The 24,891-nt window shown below is 42.1% G+C and overlaps 1 protein-coding gene and 1 long non-coding RNA gene across 10 annotated transcripts in view; one reads left to right on the forward strand and one right to left on the reverse strand.

The window, feature by feature from the left end:
• The window catches only part of Prosap (SH3 and multiple ankyrin repeat domains prosap), a 58,218-nt gene that overhangs the window by 14,166 nt on the left and 19,161 nt on the right, over nt 1–24,891 (reverse strand). For 3 of the 9 annotated variants that reach the window (XM_086993304.1, XM_086993332.1, XM_086993307.1), the window contains exons 8-22: nt 23,525–23,788; nt 19,342–19,444; nt 18,678–18,923; nt 18,197–18,232; nt 16,897–16,970; nt 16,462–16,479; nt 16,115–16,218; nt 15,498–15,666; nt 14,390–15,411; nt 13,646–13,895; nt 12,275–12,466; nt 11,405–11,622; nt 10,362–11,021; nt 7,933–8,118; nt 6,055–6,427 (exon numbers count right to left, since the gene is read on the reverse strand). In XM_086993304.1, the coding sequence (XP_086849430.1) occupies nt 6,055–6,427; nt 7,933–8,118; nt 10,362–11,021; nt 11,405–11,622; nt 12,275–12,466; nt 13,646–13,895; nt 14,390–15,411; nt 15,498–15,666; nt 16,115–16,218; nt 16,462–16,479; nt 16,897–16,970; nt 18,197–18,232; nt 18,678–18,923; nt 19,342–19,444; nt 23,525–23,788 (3,915 nt within the window). Of the gene's footprint in view, nt 1–3,706; nt 3,846–6,054; nt 6,428–7,932; nt 8,119–10,361; nt 11,022–11,404; nt 11,623–12,274; nt 12,467–13,645; nt 13,896–14,389; nt 15,412–15,497; nt 15,667–16,114; nt 16,219–16,461; nt 16,480–16,896; nt 16,971–18,196; nt 18,233–18,677; nt 18,924–19,341; nt 19,445–23,524; nt 23,789–24,891 lie in introns of those variants that run through there. The other 6 variants (XM_086993341.1, XM_086993319.1, XM_086993314.1 and 3 more) reach the window with 6 other exon arrangements.
• Nucleotides 2,052–4,798, forward strand: LOC147758692 (uncharacterized). Its single transcript, XR_015319368.1, has 3 exons — nt 2,052–2,187; nt 2,888–3,073; nt 3,709–4,798. It is a non-coding gene; the product is annotated as an uncharacterized LOC147758692 (long non-coding RNA).

Raw genomic sequence — 24,891 nt, forward strand, 5'->3', positions numbered from 1 at the left:
TAAATGAACTCATAGCTTCTTCCACGATGTGCTCTCCAAAGCGTCGACAACTCAAAAATACCAGGGGTATTTATTTTTATGGCTACGTTTTCAATGTGAGGATAGCTCTGTACAGATGCTACTGAGCTATAAATGTACACCTTGAAAGACAAGATGTACTGAACATATTAGCGGTTCCAAAATCAACTAAAATGTGGTTCAATACTAGGAGATCCAGGACCGTTTGAGCTATCGAGGTCCTATCTTTCATTGTGGATTTCGAAAAGCACAAGTGCTTTGGGCCTGCGCGCTCAACCAATGACAGTATCAGGCTTACCGGCATGTACAGCGTCAGACAATTTGTAGGTAAATGTTTAGCTTGCATTTCCGGACCAAAAAGCGCCTTATTCACAATAATTTTCAAAGCATTTTTGAGTTGTTAAAAAGCAAGATTGTAAATTTGACTAAATAGTTATGATGACTACTTAGAATACTTAGCAAGATGCCTGTTCCCTCTGAGACGCGTATATGAATTGCAACGCACTCAAATGGGTTTTTATACGTGCCCTGCGTGGTAGATAATTTCTTTACTGCTAATATGGAACGGTTCAGTTCTGAACCCTTTAATATCTATGCACAATAATATATATATATATATATATATATATATAGACAGAGGGGTCTGTGTGAAAGGAATTATCCTCGTAGTCGCTCTGCAAGCTTATTTTCTTTTTCAGATTTTTTCTCAGATTTCTGAACTACAAACCCGACGTTTTGTCATAACCGAGATCAGATTCACCTATGGACCAGTAGATATTCACGGTTAACAAATAACACAATAACGCATTTGTTGTCAAACAAATAATAAATTTGCCCGTATGCTCCTAACTACGATGATTTGTCATTCGAATGTTTGATTCTTTCATTAATTCGATGGCATCGAAAGGAATATGAGACTGTAGCCAATTTCGAAAAAAAAAGTAAACGAAATATTTCGTGCTTTCGTCTGTCATTGGTATTCTGGTTTCTACCAACTCCGGAACAGAAAAGAGCTGACGTAAGGCACAGTAGAATCCTTTTTCCGCCAAAGAATAATATAATTGAGTTAGGTGGCGTGATATGACTAAAACGAGATAGGTAGTTCCGCCAGTAAATTTTCCACCGTTAATTGAGTCATGTACGTTGAATACAATTGATGCAGTTTTACTAAAGATGAATGATTCCTTTTTACGGCAAATTTTGTAGAGCTCGTCCTTTTGTATACTGACGATAGTGTATCATGGCGAAAACAAGGCTCTGATTAGCAGAACCTTCTTATGACATAAAAACAACATCTTCAATTACTCGTATGAGTATTTCTCATTCACTAGAACCCCGTGGTTTCCCACGTGTTCATACAGTATCATACAATACAAATATCAATAAAAACTAGCGGTGGTTACATTTACATAATTTCTTAATGAAGATCCAACTTATGTCATAAACCGCAGACATAATAATCTAGCTAATCGTGAGAACGGAGATCGAACGAAATTCAGCCGAAGCTAAGAAATGGCATAATCCAGGGGTTACGTCGTAGATTTAATATACAGAAACATTCCTAATGAAGACCATGTGAAGGCAGTCGAACAATATGGTTTAAGCGTCCACAGGTGTCCTCACGGTATAAGACATTGCACATGGCAATGTTATCTGCCTATCTGGTGTTTAAGTGAAGCAATGTGTCAATGTGACAGTTTTTCGTAATGTGACTCAAGCATACTTACTCTAAATAAAACTCGCCTAAGGGATACAAGAATGACCCTAATCTTTTTTTATATAAAATTGTCTTTGCCTCTGTATGTGATTTAATTATTACCGTTTTTGCGAGACGTTACTTTCGGCTCGAACGATGAGCTCTATCAACGAGTAATATTTTCTCGTTTGGGAAATCTTCTAACGTTTGACAGAATCGATGGTAAGATACACAACGCATGCACGGATACGCTAGTGCCACACTTTGCTTCGCGCACCTCTAGTACGTTGCCTGCCATATTTGCTCTTATATGTCTTTCGCATTCGATTTCACGTCATTATCGGTGCCTTTTGCCAAGCTCAATGCGCTTATCAACCGTTGTTTTCATCGTAAACTTTCGCCATGTTTTGCCGTCGGCCTGTTTTTCTTACTTACAAATATGTTACCTGTAGTGCTGCGGCTGGTCATTAGCGGTAAGCGGATCGTGTCACAGACATAGGCATCACACTCACCAGTAGTCAATAACTAACATGGCGCGCTATCCTCTTTTTATGCCGCTGCTGTTGCTGCATTTATGCTGTCATTATACTTCACTGTTTGTTACTTTGGCCACAGTTGTCGTGGCTACCCCTGTTCTAATTGCTTTTGATGTTGTTGTTGCCGGCGCTGCAGTTGGTATCATCTGCCGCGTTTACCGACCCCTGGGCAAGCCGATAAATCAGAAGGATGGGTGGGCAGTGGCCACGGCTTTTTCCGTTTATGCACAGACCCGCGCGTATATGGCCTTCTACCTAACAGAGCAACTGTTCCTAAAACTATGCAATCGCGAATAGTAGTGCTGCTGGTACTATGAATGTGTCTGTGTATAACATCGTTACTGTGGGAACTGTTTCTGTCGGCAGTTGTCGACAGAGATTGGTTGTTATGTGTACCCAAATCACAACTAGCCATCCAACCCGTCAGTCGTGCTAGACTAGACATCGAATTTCTGATCCTTTCAATTAGGACATATCGGGTTGTGCAGGGTGGAATAGTAACAGGCAGCTACTTCGGCTGGACAGCGTTCCGTCGAGGAGATCGGCCAAACAATATACCTATATACATGTTTATGCTCGCTCGCGTAAAAACAGCTCCGTTAATAATAGTAATGATTTATGCTGTCGGCGCAAGCAGACCAGACTCCCGTTGTCCTTGGCCCCAGACGTCGCGTCATTCCCGTTAAAGGGCGGACAACTGCATTGGAAGCGGTGGCATGGTAAACGCGCGCGGACATTTCACTCATCATCGATGGGACGGTAGTGATCTAAACTCGAAAGTGTCAAATTCTGCCAGACAACAGCCAGACAGATTAAGCGACCAGTGAGTAGAATAGATAATGGTGAGAATAGCGGCTACTCAGCATAAATTACAAAAGTGCTAGAAGATCTTAAATATTGTGGTGATAGCAGTAGTAGACGTAACAAAATGCACTAAGAGCTGCTGCATTGGTTCTATATGGTGAAGCCATGGGAATACATATATAGTCGTTGTACGCAGTGTCACTTGTATAAGTGGGGGTCTGCGCAGGACGTGGTAAAAGTGAAAGATGTAAGGCCGACTTTTTTTAATTTTAATCGTGAATTGATCAAAAAAAAGCTCCATGCGCACCATTTTCTATCTTTGCGTCTGTCAGCGCTTAAAGGTCTCCGGTCAGCTGGTGCTGTGGATTAGCTAGTTACTTGTCATATATTACAAAACTAAATATATTAATTGCCTGCTCGAAAAAAAAGCGAAAAATCAGGTGGTCTTTCATAAATCTTCATCAGTAACGCATGCTTACCTCGTCGCTCTACGTTGCCAATGACCATGATATCAACAACACCAAAAAAGAATAAGTTTCTGTCTATTCTACAAATTTCTACAAATAAGCGTAAGACAGGCTTGCTTGGCTTTTACCAGGTGACACTTGAGAGAAGGGTCGAGAAGGTACTGGCATTGAACGTCTATTTTTTCAGAGAAGGTTGCCTCTCATCTGTCATGCCACGATGGTTAGGACAGCTATCGTTGTCCTAGTCATCGTAGTATGTGAAGCCTGATCGTGAGAGTTTTCGCTCGTTGCAGCATCTAACGCAAGCCAACCGCATACACAGATCTGAAGATGAAAAAAGCACATGGAGACACAGACAAGAGGACTGATCGGTTGTAGACGGATTTTAGAGACATATCGACCTGATGAGCGCAGGAGCGGATGCTGAAGCTATCGAGAATATTATAGCGAAAGTCAGAGAGCGAAAAGACGAGAGTTTCGGAGGAGGAGATGTCGAATTATGGCGAGAAAAAATAATCGTCACAGATGTAACAGTGGGAAGTCATGTGCGGTTCTTAAATGGTGTGCGATATCTGGGGCTAAATGAAAAAGTCAGCAAATATACTTGCAGAGGACCACTGTTAGATGCGAGTGTTAACGCAATGACACGTATTGTTAATAGCAGAGGTGTTTTTTTAGTCTTTACTAAAGAGAGTACATTTTAAGTCAAAAGGTCTTCTTTTTGATACAATGTGCTAGCTTTCGATGCAATATGAAAATTATAAGAGGAACATGTGACAGGCACCATCCCGTTTGGGTACGCGAAGTGTTTTTTTTTTGTACTTCTAGACAAACATCACGCTATTATCTGTAATAGAGTTCGATAGTACTCATAAGTAATCATTTCTCATGTAGTCCTATTATTATACAAAAATAATGGGCCGTTTCGTAGTAACAGCGCGTGACATAAAATACTTCTAATTAACAAATTAGTCATAGAAACAGATATAAAACATTACCAAGAACTGATTTACAATAGACCTAACGCCAATAATGAATGTGTCAGCTTTACACGAAACGAACAATAATGGCAACGATTCCAGAAAACAACTTTGAATTGGATACCCGTCGCAAACGACCTATGACGTTCGACTAAGTCGTAATTCGCTGGTTAATTAATTGCAATTATTATAATTAACTGATTAAGGATGAACTGTCTATACATATTTTCCAATAGTCAATGTAATTCTTATACATATAATAATATAATAAATTTTTATATATGTTTAGCAGCATTACTAAGTAAGGTTCACAATATTATGTACGCATTAAATAAGCAAGAAATTAAATGTACCGACACTGTAGATATAGAGCTTCAAGCTTGTCGTTCGTCCGAGCAAGATGAGACCTATTAGAATTTCAGTCTATTGGATTTCTAGCAAGCTAAGTTTAGAGGCATAGCATTCACTCATTGCTGATTTGTTATCTGTTCTCCTCGGCTTTGGCAATCATAGGTCTGCAGCCAATATTACCATAAATTTCTATATAATTTCTAAAAATATGAAATCATAAATCGTAATTACCATCTCGTGACCAGCGGTTTACATTGAATCTCAACAAATGTTAAGGTGTGAGGCTGTTCGCTGTACTGAGGAGACCTTGTGGCCTGTACGACGGGGACAGCGTTGAGACCATTTACTTCTAGAAACCGATGAGTGGCAAGGCTTTGGCGCCTATCTAGCCTCGAATCACCGCAATCGACTGGCCGTCAAACAGGTTTCCCTACCTCGAATGAACCTTCTCCCTAACCACTGGTATGCCAATATTTATTTCTGTGTGGTTATGGTCGTATTTGCGCTTAATTTTGGACAGTTACAATACGTTCTTTGCTTCTGCCACCGCTGGCAGCGGTGGCGGCGGCAGAAGACAATAATATACCCACCTGTTCCAACGCCACTCCTAGGCATAATAAATTAGTGCTGAGCAAGCACGCTTTTCATCAATAACCAAAACAATCGCACGTAATATGACAGTAGATGACGGCGTTGAATCACTTTCGTATATCGATAACGAGCTTCGACTGATAAAAGAAAAATTAGGTCTGGAACAATATATCACCTAAATGTGTAACGTGGAGTTAACGAGAAGCCGTAGGCGCTATGTCTGTTTCGGCCAGTGCACATATCGTAAGAAATAGTTTCCCATAGTCGCTACGAGCCAACGACTTCGATGGTCATTTTGATGAGCGACTTTGATGTAGCGTAAATCGTCGCGCTTGTAGAGCTCATCGCCTGTCAGCGACCCCGTACCTTTAGCCGTCCTGAGATTAACTGTTTACATAGACAATTAAATCGCCTTACCCTATTATCGTAATTTCATCAGAGCAAGCAGTACACGAGCTACGTACGGTCCAAGTGGACCTTGTAAGCGTGGACAAGCAAAAAGGCCGCTCTTGCAGTTAGACAACAACAAACTTAGTGTGTAGAAGTTCACCCAAAGTATAGTAATAATATTAATAATAAACTATAGGCAAACGATTATTATCATTGCTTACCGTGTTGCTGTGGAGTAAGATGGGGCACGGTGGTTGAGCGGGCGTGATGCTGAAGGTGGTCACTGAACTGTGGCGGGGGCGGACATGCTCCACGGCCGCCTCCTCCGGCACCTGGACCGTGGGGGGTGCCGGCCTGACCCGCCGAGGCCGTGAACTCCGGTGGCGGGGGTACCACCTCAGGCAGCGTGTCGCTAGCCACCTCGGACACGGAAGCTAGTCCCAAACTGTCAACTTGCATGCGGATAAATTGCAAGCTCTCGTCGATGCTCTTGCGTAGTCCTGAGCAGTCCGTGCCCGAGTTCAGCGACCTCTGGAGAGCCATGTTTCTATCTAGCGAACTACAACGGTCCTGGGTACGGCGGGTTGCCTGCACCTGCAACCGAACGATTAGCGTGGTAATAATGACAAATACTGGGAACATCAGGATTATATCAGATAACTCTGGCGAGAATGCTAAATATACGTATTTATTATGCCGGGTAAGTACCCAATTTGTTTTCTGTAAATAATGTTGACGACAACGGAAAAGGCGTGGGAACCGTAATTAATGCCTCGCTAGCGAGAAGCCTGCTTGCAACATCATGTTGCTCTGTGATAACTATTGCTGTTTTGGAAATTTCGAAGGCAACTTTGATTTTTTCTGTGAAAATGGACCCTAGAGCTAAATAAATAAATCGATGAATCTTTTCGATTGAAGTTCCGATGTTCCCACAGATCGCAATCCTATTTTATTCGAAGTTTCCGAGCTGTTTGGGACATGACATTTGCGGTCAGTTTTCTTACAACAATTACACTGTACTTTATTTAACATAGAACTTTCCCAACGGCGCTTGTTGTCCAGAGTCAAGAAAAGATAAAATTTATTAAAATAGTACTCCATCTTCAACGAAGTTTTTTTCGAAAAAATGTTAAAGGCAATTAAACTTTGCTATTTTTAAACTGTACTGTTAAATGTTTGACATTGTTAACATTTGTTGACAATTTACAGCCAATCTGGCATGAAGCATCATTTGGGATGTAAATAACCTGCAGAGAGTAAGATGAAAAAATGTCTTTTGCCAATCGAAAAATATATGCAAAGTAAAAACATCATGCTTTTTTCGTTGACCATAGTAAGAGGTGTCAACCAGCCCGAACACGTCAAACATAGCTGGAAAAAATGAAAAACTGTTGACGTCTTAGGCCAAAAAACCCAAGAGGTGTTTTTACAACCCAAGAGGTGTAACTCGAACAGGTTAAATCTTTTAGTAAAATTAAGACGTTTATCGGCTAATGAGTTTATGCCAATGCCATAAATAAAATCAACGTCAGCGTCAAGAATTTAAAAGCAGTAACTACGACCAATTTGAACCCATGAGCATATGCCCCGTGACTTTTACCAGTAATTTGTTTTCACACTTTCTTCATTAGCCTGTACCGCTTCAGAGATTAATTGAAAGTAAAAACGATTTTACAATGACCCTAAATATGGAGTATATACTTGAGTTGTCGTATGATTTTATCGTCCTTCTTGACAAATCCGACTTACAGTTACAAGTTGACAAGTCCGAAATTACAGTTGGATGAACCATTTGTTGTACACATTGAAAGTATAATTAATAGAATCAATCATAGAACATATATTTTTCAGTATATCTACGGCTAAAGGTCATGCTTGAAAGATTAACGAGTCTATTTATATTTACTTAGCTATGGCTTGTTAGCAAAACACGTTTCGTATGAACTCTTGATGTTCTATCGCTTGTTATAACGAGAGCAGATCATATAATGTATATGAGGTATGATATATACAATATATGACATGGTATAATGTGAATACATGTGTATCGCATGTTAGAAGCAGGTCTGACTTGTTTATATAAATCTTTTAACACTTACTTTCTGGTCCAACCTAATCTTAAGAGTCTTCTTAGGAATATTTTGCGGGGGTTGTCCGCTGGCCTGATTCCCCTGCGTCGGTCCATAAAGACCCTGATTCTGCATTTGCAGCTCGCGCTGTCTTTGAAGATGCTGCTGATAAATCTGCTGCTGATGCAATGCAGCTTGTTGTTGTGGCGTCAACACCTGATAATAAAAAAAATTGCAGTAGACAGATACGCGTAATAATAACAATAATGACGCTAATCCCAATATAACTGGTAGATCATGCACTGCCTTAGTAATTGTCAGTCGTTTCCTAAAACAGTGAAATTATATTCCGATAGACGAATTTTTATTATTATCAAAAATAATAGTAGTATTAAGTCGTAGCCCCTAAGCAAAAAAGTTGCCCGCGGGAAGAAGCAGGCGGGGGTGTCGGGGACTTGAATCCAGAAGGTCTCCTGTTCGAATCTGGTTAGGCACATGCAAACAGTCGAAGTCTCGTACTTGTAAATTTTTTTCGCGAACTTCCAAATAGTAGGTCATTTGGAAGCTCTAGTTGGATTAACGATTCAGTTGTCCAGCTATTTACAGACATCTTGTACAGACAGTTATTGATAGTTCCACTATATCCATTTACTACTATATTGTTCATTAGCTTGCGTTGTTTTTATGAATTTCTTTGATGCTAGATTTACGGACAGCAGGAATGTGTGTCCTTCACACAGCTTTAGAGCATCCTTGGCGTTTGAACTTATTTGGTGCTATAAGAAGATTTAGTAAGTTTTCTATTAGCACCGAATAAGTTGTTGATGTGTCTTTTGAAGCGCACATATTGTTCACCTGAAGCATCGATTACTGTTTCGAGTTTTCCAGCTCTGAGTTACAGATAGCATGAACAGAAAAAGGATCAGTCATTTTGTCATTCCACGAAGCTTAGTCACTTTCCTTTTGGCCCCTGCGGTATTCTTCACTGTCACAATAACATTTTAATATCTGCTGTCTCCATATAAATGATTAAGCATTATGAATTTTACGTTCTGTACTTATGCAGTTATATACATATAAAAGTCTAAGTAATAATGGCTCCTTCACAAGGACGTAGCCGGCTATTTATGGAATTAGTTTACTGAACTGTCGATCATCTCATGAAACTTTACACGGCTTCATCTGCAGTATTTTGCGGATTACTTTCCCTAATCAAAGGATTAACCCGGATAAAAAAGTATCACAATTTGAGCAAATCACCGTTTTTGCGTTGCCCAAAATGTCGAGAGGTAGGCTTATATGAGACATCCAGGTATTATTTTGCACTTAACTTTTGCTAGTCAGCTATTTTCTACCACAATGTTGCCTGCGCCAGAGTTACATTTTCAATAGAAAACTGAAAGCAAGTTACTTTCCATAATAGCCATTACATTAAGTTACATCTCATAATCACTCCAGGGGCTGCATCGGTCAGTGCGATGTGAGGCTATTTGGGCCACTGCATTGCGAGCATATGGAGCCGGATGGCGTTGAAGATAGTTTTTCAAAGAAGCAAATAATCAAGTACAGCTCAATTTAATAGAGATGCACGTGTATGTAAGCGTATATGTCAAGATAAACTAAGGTATCGTACTTTCGAACTCGTATCGTGTGTACGTGTTGTCAACAACGTGTCATCACGTACACATTGGCTTTGCCTATGTTTACTATTTTTTGCCCCTCAAGAAAAGTAAAAGACTTCACAATATGCCACTATCTGAATTGCTAAGAATCCGATTTTGCACTGCGCAGCAGAACTTCATGTGGACTTACGGTAGACGAATCATAATTTTTGACCTTTCCATATTTGCAATAAGTTATGATAAAGCGTCGTCTCATCCAATCATAATGCCGCTCCCAGTGGTAGCGTAATTGTTTGCCATCTGAATTTACGAACATGTGGTCGTCTGCGTTCAAATTCAACTGATGTATCGGCCATAAAATTCGAGGAACATTTGTTAGTCCTTTCTAGGAAAACAAACAATTTTCTGGTAACTTGTTCGAATGACTTTTTTAGGACCAATCATTAGCGGCCCATATTGCACCATTCTTGGCCAATACCTCGTGGAGGTACACGGGCCAATGGCGATGCTGTCTTGTCGTTTGTGGAGAATGCGTCAATTGTAGTGGGCTCATTTAAGGCACATAACAGAAGAGTTTTTGAGGAATACTTCCCGCTGGCAATGATAACGTTTACTTTAACGGAAGTGACAAACTTAAATACACTCCTCGTCATTTATATATACAGGATAGTAAAAAACAAAACTGCAAATTGCAAAAAACAAATTTCTCAACAAAAAAGAAATTAGGCTTCTAGTCCACGTATATCCTGCTTCAATGATAAACTTATCATTCTTTTATTGTATACTTCACTGTACTCTGCCTCTCCTTCTGGTCTCTCTTCTTTTCGGTGTTTTTACCTGACTGTGTTTGGTGAGCGGCAGCGTCGTCTGCTGCTGTTGGAGGCGCGCCTGTTGCTGCTGCTGCTGCAAGAAGTACAGCTGCTGCTGGCTAAGCGAGCTCGTAGCGTTGTTCGCGTTATTGTTGTTGTTCGTCTCACTGCTTCGAGTCGCACTCTGGCTTCTGCGCTGCTGTTGCGCGGCTAGCTGTTGTTGTTGTTGTTGCTGCTGCTGCTGTTGCTGTTGCTGTTGCTGCTGCTGCTGCTGCTGTTGTTGTTGCTGTTGACGCTGCAGAGTAAGCTGATGTTGCCTTGAGGTGTTGAGCATCTCTTCGGCGCTTTGCCCCCGCTGAACGTAGCTTTGATTGAGGCGTTTCAACAGCTCCTCGTTTGTTGCATTTGAGCCAGAAGCTGTCCGCTGCTGCATTTGTTGCTGTTGGGCCAGGATGTGCTGCTGTATCACCTGGGCCCGGCGTTGCTCAATGAGTTTCTTCTCGATGAGTGACGAGTCGTCATGACTCATAGGCCGATTGATGGCATTGCACTGGCCTGCAGCGGCACCCATCGCCAGCTGACCAGACGCTGCCAGTGCGGCCTGCATTTGGCCGGCTGTAGCTGTGCTGCAGCGCATCACAGACTGGGTTGGACCTCCCGGGTGCTCTTTGCCTCCTACTACCTGCTGCTGAGCGGGCGGCATGATAAGCGAGCAAATAAAATTACAATCTTGCCATGAGTTGAAATTCACTCTTAGACAAAATCAGGAAAGCGACCCGAGATGGATACTGTTTCTAATATTTTTATGATACTAATCCCGCTGAATTACGCGTTAGTTCTATTAGTGTATTTGCTTTTGTTCGAACACAATTTGCTCTAGCAAGAAACATTGTGAGATGGTATAGAAAGTGGTGTAGCTAGGTATTTTATTGATGCACTTCGTAAGCGGTTATTTAGAATTTATTATACAACATTGTACATGTCCGGGGAGTCGGTCGTTATTTTGCTCTTACGTGAGCTTTACAAACGCACTTTCCTCTCTGTCTGCCTTGACCTTTACTATATGCTTACCTCTAATACTAGCTTATCTCCCTGTCGCTTGATCTGCACCCCGGTGGCACTCGCGTTGAGCTGCTGGGCTGCTGTACCATGTGGAGGCTTGGGCAACGGCTGCTCCTGGATCGAGCTGGACCGCACCGGTGGCTTGATCTGCGCGGCGCCGCCGCCTGACGCCTGGCCCGGCAGGGGAGGCGGTGGTGGCAACGGGAGATCTGAAGGGGAGAATAAACCTGTTCAAACAGGGAAAAATTGATGTCGTTCGTCGGCGGCGCGATCACAGCGGGACAGAGGCAGCCATTGGAAATTGGCGGTAGCGGATAAAAAGGCCAATGCAACGACATGGATACGGTTTTGCCGAAGCGTGTAGCAGTTTAAAGATGATTAGGCCAATCGGTGGGTGACGGTAGGGCCAAAACGACATCAACATCACCGTTATAATTACATCATTATTACGCATATGTGTGGTTGACAAAACGGTGATGTTAAATATCGGACGTTGCAAGCGCGGGAGGATATATAAACACGGAGAAAATGGTACAGATTAAGCGTGGAAAGGGTAGTTTAATTTACGTAGGTACAAAGGTAGTTAATTTCGCTGGAAACTTTTACAGTGTTGTATATAATTGTATATAAAATAAATTATTTATATGGCTTATTTACTGTCATTGAACACTAATTTTTATATTGTGATTCTGCGATGTGTGACATGCATTCAACAGCCTACTGTTATCTTTCGAACAGAGCTACATACACCCAGAAATGTGCTTGTTTCTGTTGTATTGATTGATGATATGCGGATCTTAAATTGTAATAACAATGGCATTCCTTCACGTATGATGTATAAGGTCCTATTCGCCAGTTTATCATAGCCAGTCAACGGACCTTGTTTGGGTGTGTCATCATCCGAACTATTGTAGTCGGGATCTGGAATGAATGGCGGATGTCCAGGGTGATGTCCTGAAAGAGGGTGACGCGGGTGTTGTGGAAGGCTCTCGGCCGGTGGCGGCGGAAGTGGAGGCGTTCCTGCCTCTTCTCCAAGCATTGGCTCATCGCCTCGAGTCGCGCTGCCCATTCCTGCGACATCCATTCGAGCCCCCGAAACAACCGCGGAATGAAAAGAACGGACCCCATACAGTAGCGATATCAGTGGAGGACAAGCGGTCGCGACCACCAAAATGTCACAGGGAACGGCACACCATAGCGAAGCAACCCCCACACAAACAATGGGAGTACGTTACATACATTAGACTGGTCTACGATAATAAGTAGTATCTAAAAGGCTTAAGGTCTATGATATTCGAGCGCTAACGCTAGCAGTAGTATTAGGAGTGCGTATAGACATAACATCGTGCTGGGATGGAGCGCTAATCCCAGCAAGAGACCGTCTCCTCGAAGCCATATACCGGTATTCAGCAATCATTAGAATTAGTATGTGGTAAAAACTAATTGTGTCAGTGTAACTCAAATATAACATGATCACAATTAAAGTTATAACGAAATGATGAACTTTATATTGATTTGTGTATGTGCAGGCGCTCAGTAGACACGCAGCTGGTTTTCCTATATATATATATATATATATATATATATAGTTTTCATTGATTCAAGTCGGTATACAACGCTTCCCTTTCTTTCTGCTGGATTTACTATGGTTATACGATGCTGCTTGATAATCATAACAAAACCATTAAACCGGAAATTTGCTTTTATGTTACGCGTGTATCCTTTGATCGTTATAATAGAGATAATTGTTACTCACTGGAGCGTATTGGGTGCTAACAAACGAGCATTCAGAATGTAGTTAATCAGTTAACTACATAATCAGTTATGTTGTTATGTATTACTCATCAGCTATCTGGGGTTAAAAGCAAGGTTCACTAGCCTACAATATTTTGCACACAAGTCCTTCGCCACGTCTCACCTCGGCAACATATCGATTGGTAAATGAAGAAGGAAGAGAGCTAAACGGAAAAACAGATTGATTAACGGAATATACAGTATCAACAAAAGTATATTATCGTATAATTGATAGAGTAGATCATCACACTGGAACAGAAATCTGTTCGATTGGCTGTGGAAATCAACGAAAGTTCTATAAAACAATAATATCAGTAGATAACCAAAATAAGTTAAAGGGTCACAGAAGAAAATAAAGTACGATGAAGCACATAAAAATAAACGTGAATATATTGTCTTTTGCTTTCAGCATATCACATATTTGTAAAAGGGCTGCACATAAGTTGAATAGCTCACCTGCGATGACCTGCAATTTGTAGGTCGCAGCAGCAGAATCAGGCCCGCCAGAAGCTCGGTTCTTAGGCGGCGGGACCGACCGCGAACGATGAGCCATCGGCGTCTGTCCACTTTGTGGCTGGTTGGTCGGGCGATACCCCACCGAGGACATGACCGACTCAGGGCTTGCGTATAATTTGGCCGAGTCACCCGGCCTGAAACTCGACATAATTCCGCCCGGAGCCGTTGCTGAACCGTCGAGGCCGATATCCTGACAAGCACAACAAGCAAACGGAAACTATGTGACGAAATACCTGCAGGACTATCTATGTTAGGCGTAAAATGCCTCTATTTATGTCACCTGTCAACCTATATCGTAAAAAATAGAAATGTTAGTGTGAATTTTATGTGATATATGGTGTTCACTCAGTAAGCTAGAAAGGGGCGCGAAGCCAAATGGATACATCAGGTAACAACGCTTGGTACGCACACATACATATACGTACACTTAAACGTACAAACGCACGCGTACACAGTGGTTCGGTGCTGTGAGGGTGTAGTTTAAGAGCCTGGCTGTAGTTGTTTTGGCTGAACCAAGCTTAGCCATCGGGGTGGAATTTAACACTACGCTAAAATTCGACGGATGCTTCCCACATTCAGCGGTGTGCATTAAGTATTTAATACGTCGCCATAAAAAGGGTACTTACACACAAACAGCATGACAACTTATCGCCTTCTATAATATGCTGATCTATTTGTACTTACCGATAGGCCAGCGTAATCCGTAGGTTTGGCACCACCGACCTGAAGCATCTGTTGCTGCTGCTGCTGCTGTTGTCCCTGACCTGGCGGAGGGGGTGGCGGATGGCTAGGCGGAGGGCCCGCTCCGGCGGGTGGCTTCTTACCCAACGGAAGGGTCTCCGCGTAAATTAGCCTGTCATCTTTGTAGCGTGCTTTGTTGCTTTTCGAGTAGACCAATTCCCCTTGTCGAAGGTGAAGCAACCCGTCTTTGAGATCGTCACCACTTGTGCTTCGCGACTTGGACGTCGCATCGTTGTCTTTGTTAAGGTCGGGCACACTGGCGAAGTTCTTATGAAGCGCCTTGAGAGCTTCTTCTTCCTCAGCGCTCGCAGGTTTGATGTCGCCGGTGCCCGACTTGGCGCTACTATTGTCGCCGGACTTGGGGAAGCGCGCGATCGTAGCGCACCTTCGTGCGTCCTCGTCAAACTGCTGCTGCTGCTGCTGCCTATGCTTGAGATTCTGCTCACTTTGTCTCGTGAAGAACTCCTCCAGTTCGGCACTAGTCATTCTTCGAGAAGACGGCCGGGACCTAATAGAAGCGAGCTTGTTACCATCGTCTATCGCTGACATGCACATCCGGTCGTCCTCGTAATGCACCTGCTGAACTGTTGACCCCTGTTGCGGTTGCTGAGCTCCTACTGCTGTATGCTGCTGGTGTTGCTGCTGCTGCTGCTGCTTTTGATGCTGTTGCTGTTGTTGTTGTAATTGCTGCGCCGCCGCTGCGGCTTGCGCTTGTGCTTGCTGGAGCGCCTGGTGCTGAGCCAGCAGCTGCTGCTGCTGTTGAGCGAACGAGATTGCCGCATCGGGTCCGGCCAAAGTCTGGCTCGGATCGATTGTGGGGCCCAGGCCGTTACCAGGCCCGAGCCCTAAGCCGTGGCCAACGGCGTGACCTGCTGCAAGCCCGCCGTGTCCGCCCGGCTTGGGCCCGAGCGTCAGCGTCGTCTTGGGGTCTCGCTTCGGAGGAGCGGGCGCTGAAACGGAACGACCTGCCCCGTAAGAGATAGCAGCCGACCCCACGACGTTTCGTGTGAATGCTACCCACTACGCTGTGCAAATACCGACAAACACTTACCTTTCTTGGATAGCTTACTAGGAAGCGTGGCGCATTGCCTATAGTTGGCTTGCGAGCCGGCATCTCCAGCGACGGCAGACACCACCGTCATGGCGACCAGGTCCCCGCTCTGTCTTATGATATTCACTACCGTCTCGTGGGACGCCTGAGACACGTCCTGTCCATTAATCTGCGAAAGGTGAAACAACCAACGTACATAGAATGAACATAAACGCAGGCATGCATGAAGGAAGACCGATATCGATGCTGATGGAACCTGCAGGGTGGTGCAGCGATCTGCCAGGTAAAAATTGCCAACCACAAATAGAAGTGCAGTACTGAAGATGTTTACATTACATATATTTACAGTGGATGTGTAACATCAAACCTTCATAGGTTAATACAAAGATGAGGCACGCTGGTATCTACTTGCTGTACGGTTTACCTTCGTCATTTGACATTGCGTACATAAGTTTTTAAAGCATTGCCTAGATATCGGGAAAGACGCATAATGTATGTGTAAATTATCTATATATGAGTTCATTTATTAGCGCAAATAATGTACGTAGATTCGCTATGACGGATCTGAACCAGCCATGAGTTACGTGTTTATATAAATAATCCATCAGAGAACACACCTCGAGCAGAAAGTCTCCTTTTTTAAGGCCGGCCATATCAGCTACACCTCCTTTGTCTACATCGTCGAGATACTGCAGCGATGGCCAGTTGTCATTCATTTCAGCTGAAAATGTTTAAATAGTGGTAAACATAACCTTTCTCCAATGCAGGGCGGTCAGGTAGAGTAAAAGAGATCACGAAGCCGGATTTAATCATTCTGATGACATCATGTTTTTAGATTATACATACTGGCCTTATTGTCGTTATCTTTTTTTGATTATTATTATTACTTCCAACTGTTACTGGAGTATTATTTGGATCTGTGATATCGTCCACATTGATTCGTGCAACATTGAAAGTCACCTACCTTTAAACATCTTGCGATCTGTAACGCAACGTGTAAAAAATATTTAGCGTCTGTTGTGATCGAAGCACAGGCACTTCAGCTGTCATTTAATAAGATTTCGTAGTACTGCAGATAACAGGAGCAAAGTAGAAATAAGACATGCAGAAAGAACTATACCGATAGCTTTGATCTATTTGATTTTTGATACCTCGAAAGCGACCAGATAATTGTGTGACAAACATAATTTTCCGGGCGATTTGGTTTAGGATTTTGATAACTCGAAAGACGGTTTTACAACTGATATCACGAAAGAGAAACGCGGTTCAGGATCTTATCAAGATCTGCTGTCCTTTTCAAAAGGTTATGGTTTTGCACGTGTTTGGGTTTCAGTATGATATAGGTAAGATCTGGGGACATTCTTGCTAAGACGGACAAATCATATGGCATTTCTCTCACCTTTAGCTCCCCTGAGAACGAATCCGAATCCTTTCTTCCCCTTGTGAAGGACAACTGTGCGGGGTTCACCGAACCTGGAACCGATGATTATTCGATATTTGCTCATATGAGTTTAACACAGCAAGGGATCAGAAAAATACCTCGATAAGTACCGCATGCTAAAGCCAAAAACGTCTAAACATAACACTTGAGCATGAAGCTACTTCATAGCGATTCTTATTAATTAACCATTAACACACCAATACATTGACACGGTGACGCAAAACCATGATCTTCCAGGAAATCCATACATTACATGTATAAGTAAAATCAATGCTTTATATATCGTCATTTCTGACGTTTTGCTTTGCACTGGTTACTAAACACCCAAAGGAAACAACGGTTTGCTCAGCTGCTGGGTGGAAGGGCGGCCAGCCACTTGCATATCGTTATGACAACGGAGGTCTCCCCGTGCAGCCCAATTGTGTAGAAAAGGGGTCAGTGATTTTATCGTTCTGGGTCTCCGGGTTTCTTTGCTTGAGCCCCTTCTTTTCAGTGTTCGTTTAATGACACAAGCTCAGTGATGCACGCTGGTGTCACTCACCCGTTCTTTCGCCAATGCGTTCATGCTTGCGTCGATTGTTTTTCTCAACAGATTCGACGTCCGTCCCATTGAGCTCTTCAGCCAAGTACTTTCATGTTCTGTTGATATCCACTTTGATTCTGCTGCCTATTGCCGCCTTACTAGCTAATAGCCCATACCTTTTATAACATAAACGGTACTTTCTTGTTTCTCGTTCTTTTTTTATCCGTCTTTCTTCTGTTGAATCTTACTCGGAGATGCCTAGTGTGGAAACAGCTCCTTTCTACAATATATTCTAGCACTAGGTTTTTTTCTTCGATTCTTAGACTCGATTCTGCGTGAGGCATACTTTTATTGTTTGCTTTCTTCGGGTAGGCAACGTCATATGGAAATATTGAACAGAATTCGTCTCTCGATTATTAGGAAAGTTATTATATCTAAAAGACTGAGTTTAAAGTGCCGCATGAGGCCGTGTACTCCGGGCCGTTCTCTACTGATGATATCATATCGAGGGTCGATACCCAGGGAGCGTTCGCAAACGACGTTTTCCACCTTTAAAGTAGCGAGTCCCCACAGTATCGTTGCAACGACAAGTTTGCTACTAACGTAAAGAACATGTGAGGTGATCTAGGGCGTATGTAATAACTAGCTCGTGTCCTGGTGAGAATCAGCCGTATGACGGGAATAGCAGAAGTAAAACTTGAAACTATTGTAATTTTATAGAGCTTGAATACTCACCTAATTCTTCTGATATTTATTAATGATAGTGTTGATCTGCAAAGCTTTTTCCAAGGCAATTTTGTGATCCGTTTATGTAGATGGCAACTCGTCCGTGCATATATGCGCGGTTCATAGCATAATATGCATATGTAATATGAAGTCACATCAAGATTTCAATCTTGCAGTTAATTTTGTACCGTCGATGAGATACTTGGAAGTTTATGTCTAGTACTATTGCCTACGTTAAGCGTTGCTTTGGGCGGCTGACTTCTTTCAGCGCAAAACGAAATTAAGAATTAATCTTTTTTCATTATAAGTTGTACAGTATGTGTCTTTGGCATAAAGTAGCAACCCCTAGCCCCTTTTAACCAGAAGCTTGGCCGTCCAAACCATTACGAAGCCAGGTTAGGTCTGTCCTGAATTAAATAGTCTGGTTCTTCCTATTCGCTCTCCTCATAATATGTTTGATGTTAGCTGCTTTAATAATACAGTGACTTACATTTTTGCGGAGGTCCCGTGCGGTCCTTTTGGCGACCGTCCTCGAGGGATGCGGCCTTCAGGATCATTTGGGTCGCTGCGTCCGGGTGAAGGTTGATTTGCTCCCTGGAGCGCAACGCACACAGTGGGAAATAGGCCGCAGTGACCGGTATCCCGATTGCGGCCCTCCAACATCACCGAGTCGAGCACGCGAAGCACCTCGATCGTGTCTCCGGAACGGAGACTCAATTGCTGCTTCGACTGGGCGCTATGCAGCCGTGGACAAATAAAAACACGTTAAAGGATTGAGCAGCGTTACTATTGAATTCACTCACAAGCCCTGTAGGCTGTACCAAAAATTCTTACCAAATGACACGTGTCAACAAAACAAGACATGTTTTGTTGACACGTGTCATTTGGTAATGATAGAGCGAACATATATATATATATATATATATATATATATATATAAATTCGCGTTAAGGAATAATCCATAGAAACTTGGCCTGTCAAAACCAATTTTTCATGATACTATAGGGCTACGTCATTTCGGTACTCACATGTTTTAGAGTATACGTGTTTCTTTTGTGAGCACATCGCATAGAAAACAAATGGATAATTAAGCAACATAATTTGAAACGTCTTTGTAGACACTGAACGAACTCGCGAAGCCGACAACTACTTACACATAGTTCTGTTGGGCAATGCAGATACTGCCGGCAGCGAGAACATGGCTTTTGGGATCTCGCGAGGGCGCCGACTGGGTTACGGATTCATGTAACGGACGCTCTGAGGATTACAGTTGAAAATCGCGTCATGATAAAAATTACACGTTAGAATCGTCACTAGTAGTCTTCTTGGAAAGTATAAAATCAGTAGGTATTCCTCACAACATATGTGGTGTCAATTTTTACTTGCTTTAGAAACCGAAGGAAGGCCTTCGCGCCTTTGAGGGGAGTCTTCCTCTACCTACATGCAAGCATTAGAGAATACGCTATGATGCGTCTATACCTGCTTTGTTCGACAAAGACATTAACTAATAGTTATAGTTTGAGTAGACAATAGTGATTGAGATGGCTGTTCAATGATATAATTAATTGAACATTTCGCTCGACATACGTCTACCTTACAAAAAGTACATTTAGAATCCATTGAAACGCCCGAAAATTTGTCACTGCTTTACAAGTTACGAAGACTAATCGTTATAAAATAAATCAAACGTGGATTGAAACTACTGCTTTGGCAATTTGACGCCCTGCTTTGCGATATGTTCAACTATAGAAATTTAGTTTATAATTGAAATGTACCTTCCAGGAAAAATCCTTATGTTCTATATTCATCGTAGATTCTTCACTGACAAATTCTCGAGACGTTCCTGACCAAAATATTGCTGTTTATGACACGCTTGAGTTATTTTCTAATACTATCACATAATAGTATCTACTTCAAAGAAAACAAATGTTATCACGTTTAAAGATGTTAGGCAATTCAAAAAATCTTAGTGTCGTAGAGATGGGAGTGTCGAACGCAAGAAAACAGAGATTAGCCAATCGAGGTGGGCAAACATGGTTACAACTTATGCTGGGCTGTACTGGCTCCTCAAAACCAAAAACTGAAAAAAGAACAAGCGCTTGGCTGTTTCGGTACTGTGCTTCGCGAGGCAGCAATGATCAAGCAATAAATCTATCGTGCATAGACATAAGTTAGTTACACTTAGCATGTACCGTGCCACATTTCCTACATTAATTCGTACGCTGATATAAATATACCCTTCCAACACACGTGTATACCACACGTGTCCTACAAAATTATTCTTTTATTATACCTTTATCTTAGTTTTTTTAAATATACATGTACATATGTGTAGCGAATTTGTTTTGGTTTGAGAATATTATACAAAATACTCGAATATGTGAAAGATATGGGAGCAATAGGTCAACAGCTGCTGTACGACTGCGAGAAGCAGCAGTCTCTCTTACTCCAGTTTATATTATTTTAAAGCTTCCTCATATTCGTAAATCTGATAGCAAACTCGACTGGCATTGAGTCTGATTTTTGTAGGAGCAGGGGCATTGACAAGCAGCCGCAAACTCCACTACTGTTCATTAAGATTTCGGGACAAGCAGTCCTGTAACACAATGCAACGAACAGGATAAAGATAACGAAGCATGCGTGTTATCAGAATAGAATAGCAAAAAAATAAATAAAAGATTACTTCGTTTGGATAGACGACAGTCTAGAGATAACATGTACAAAGAAGCAATGATTTGTCTTAGCGGCAAGTATCCGCTTGACTAATAACATTGATTTGGATAAGAAAAAAGCGCAACCTTTACTACCTAAAAAAACATAGAATATGTGGTTTTTATTTCTTCGGATTTGTATACAGTGGATTCTTCATGTATCGTTACTTGAAGCAGGTGAGCGAAAGAGTTAGAGAAGAAATATGGCAACTTGTATGTAGGACCATGGATAGAAGGTCCCTTTGTAAGCACATTGAAAAGCTAGCACTTTCTGGAGATGGGACATGTTTATTTCCTTTAAATAAAACGATACATTTCGCTATTAGGTACTCAACAATTTACGCCTGTTTTTTTAGTCCTCGTGCTCACCAAAGCCATGATCAAATCGGTTCTCCTGTCCTGTGAACTGTCAAACTATAAGAAATCGCCTTTAACGGCAATAAATGTGACCAAAAAAAGGCCATCGAGTCGTTTTGGTTCGACTAAATCCAGTGATAAAACGCGGGTGATTTAGATCCCTTGAACGATTACACTGTGTGAAAAAAAAAAAACATTGTTTATAGTTAAGGAATTGAGAAGAGGTATATATACATTAGGCCGTCGCAGTTGGCCCTCAGGTTCTCGATGTGTTGTAGAGATTAAAGCTTTTATAATATGAACATAAGGTATAAAGGAGAACATTGCGCGCGGAATGTGCTTAAACATGCCTAAGAAAAGATGCTTCGGGTTACACCTTGTGGTAAAAAATCATTTTTAAAATCAACTTGATTGAGTAGGTGAGTGAGCGACACACGCAAAGAACGTCAGGCACACTTACATCAAAGGTTACTAGGGCTCTATGAATTAATACTACTGAAAGACTATTTACCCCCGAACTCGCTGAGCACATCATCTGACAATATAATAAAAGTTTTGTTTTGGTTTGCCTGGAGAAGCGTCATTGAAAGTTGGACACCATATCTAATCGTACGAGAGATGTGGTTAAGTATCTACAGAGTCAAGAAACGGCCACACATGTTTATAATTCACTATCTAAACTAAACACGGAGTAGCTTTTACTATGTTATTTTATTACTTGTTATTACTATGTTAATATATGATGTGCTTCTAAGACCATTCATCCAACGCCTGCACGAAACTAAGACACAGTTAGTTACCACATTGGAATAGCCCCGCCAATAATTAGCTGGCCAACGACCAAGAACGGAATATCTTCGTTCGTTTTATAAAAAAATACATAACTATGACCGTTTTTATGTGCAGTCAGCAAAACACATACGATAGCCTAGGGAGGAATGCTGTCAAAGGGCTCAGTATCCAATGTGATATTAGAATGGACGCATTCCACTGAAAAGAGTACATCACCAGAATACAAACGCAATCTACAACCACCTGACCGTTACCTCAACGACTGTATGTCTTCGGCTTACTGGCCAACAAAAGCTACACGAACGAGTGGTGATATCAAGTCGAACTAAGTAAAACTGACAAACACATTGAGTATTACAGTCAACATAGGCTGGATAATGATATCAAGCACATAAAACCTAGTATACGAACTAAGTAACAGAACTGCGCGCTAGTTAAAGTTTCGCCCACAGGTCGGAAAAGACAGCAGGAAAAAGAGGTGAGACGAACAAACTATGTCAATCGTGTCTGCCAAAATCAACATTTCATCGGAAAATACTGTTATTTCGATACATTTACTAGATTTCTTCAATGTAGGCTAGCTTTTTGGTGATGGAAACATAATGTGGCGCATTTCGTACTTGATTGGTCATCATTCAAACGTGCCTGCGATGTATATAGCAATTCTGCAATGTTATTGTTATGTGAACAAGAAAGGCTGAAAATTATCATTTAGTTACGAGAGCGGTTTGATCTGTTCGACATAGCAGCGCATTGAGTCTTCGAAAAATATGACTGTTAATGATTTCATCTTACAATTGGACGTTTCTGAAACGATGTTTCTAACCGGTACGTGCTTAAGGGAACGGATTTGTGTAAACTTTGAAGTCTTGATGACTGAAGTCGACGACTAATGCCAAACCACCCTCATAAATAGGATACTTTCTTTGCCTATTTAACCGAATCATTGAACGACTATGATCTATAAGCTATATATTATTACCGATACGAAATAAAGATTCGCCCAGGCGTTCGACTTTCTCTCACAGCAGTTATTCACCCTCCGAAGCAAGGTCTAGGGACTTTATTTTGACAATGCGACAACAAATTCAGTTCTAACAGTGCACGACAGAGGCCATCTATTTGATGGATTACAGCCCACTGCGAATTAGAGCGAAAATTACTGAATAAATAAAACCAGATAGGTCGCAGACTGAGTTCGGCACGAAATCTAGGCTGACTCACAACCTTCTAGTGTCACCGTACAAGCTTTTAATAAGAGCTTCTATGCTCCGTAAGTCCAGACCTCGTCTCGCAGGTACGCTTCCACTCTCCTCTTACGCTTCACTCGTTTAGTGTAGCAGTAGTCGTGAAACAGGCCAGCCTAAGTCTCTATGTTCTATAGAAACTATTCCCAGACTGCACATGTAATTGTGACTGACTGCTTTTTGAGTTGGTGATGTATGCTCATTGTTTTTATGCCGCTACTGTTGCGTACCTAGGGCGAACTCGTCTTGGAAGGTAGACCCCGAGTGTATGGAGAGCGTATCACTGGACAAAGCGGGTAGAGACCGGTTCGAAGGGCTTCGGGAAGGTGGATAACCCGAGCTGCTGGGAACGGCGGATGGCTCGCGCGAGGCGGGCGCCGCCGACGCTGACCGCGACGTATACAGCCGACTATCCGATACCGTCGAGGAAAGCACCGCGCCCACGGCCGAGACGCGACGGCGCGGGTTGTAAGACGGCGCCTCCTCGAATGCCACTAGAGTAGGTGTGGATAGAAGTGGTTGATTTTTCTTGGTTGTTTCCACAATTAATGCCAGCCAATTGTCAGTCGTCATCTGCATTTGGTTGGCACTCATTTTTATCCAGTCATCGTTAGCATTGTCGACGACGTGCAGAAGTATCAAGCAAATAGAGACTAAGCAAACCAGCAATTCGACCTATTGGCAATTTGTCTAAAGTAAGGCTGTAAGTGATAGAGTTCGGCTGACTACTGTTGTTTTCTGCGGTGCAAATCCTCTTCGAAGCATTCATCACGTTTGTCATCCTTGTCATTCCTTTTCATTGGTGGTTTTGGGCTTGCATTTTTGTTAACAAACTCCTATGTGCTACATAGATATGACTGAAGACATGGTACAGTTTACAAATGCTTAGCTTGGATTGCACGGAACAGCATAACGAAACAGATGGAACTTTGTATCTATATAGTTTCTCATGTCGCTTTCTTTTGACTTCGAAAGGCGATCAGTGGTCTGGTCATTTATACTGTGTAAAGCTGAAAGGGTATGGAAGAAATTAAAACTCTGACTACCCCCTTAGAGCATTCAAGCACAACGAGATGGTTCGGACACCAAAAGAACACACATACACACACTCAGTGGAAATAATCCACCCAAGGGGGCACGCACGCAGGTATGGGCAAAACTGTCGTCTAGAACTCGGCGGAGTTATAATCTGAGAAAAGCTCGTCTAACATAAATCAATCGTAGAATACTGACAAACACAACGACTCAATGGGAGAAAGGTCGTAGCAGGTGGAAAACATGTGAACCCTGCGTGCAAGGCGTGACTGAGCGTCTGCAACCTATCGAGGAGCGCTTATAGAGCGTCACCAAATCTCAGCACTGTAACGTACCTACGGTCGAAGCAGTAAAAACAGAATGAACAATAAATAGTAATCATGATTATTACCATCAGCAACAGTATTGATAAAGATTTAACTGATTAAATCAAGCCATAGAGAATTCTCAATACAATGCTGGAAGAGGAAACAACATAAAAATTAATCAGTCGGCCAGCTATAATAAAAATTCATACAAATACACGGTGATGAAAAGGTTAGTGTGCAGTTTGTAATAGAGA

The sequence above is a fragment of the Varroa destructor genome, unplaced genomic scaffold (assembly GCF_002443255.2).
Source record: "Varroa destructor unplaced genomic scaffold, Vdes_3.0 BEIS01000001.1, whole genome shotgun sequence".
In the NCBI taxonomy this organism is placed as follows: Eukaryota; Metazoa; Arthropoda; class Arachnida; order Mesostigmata; family Varroidae; genus Varroa; species Varroa destructor.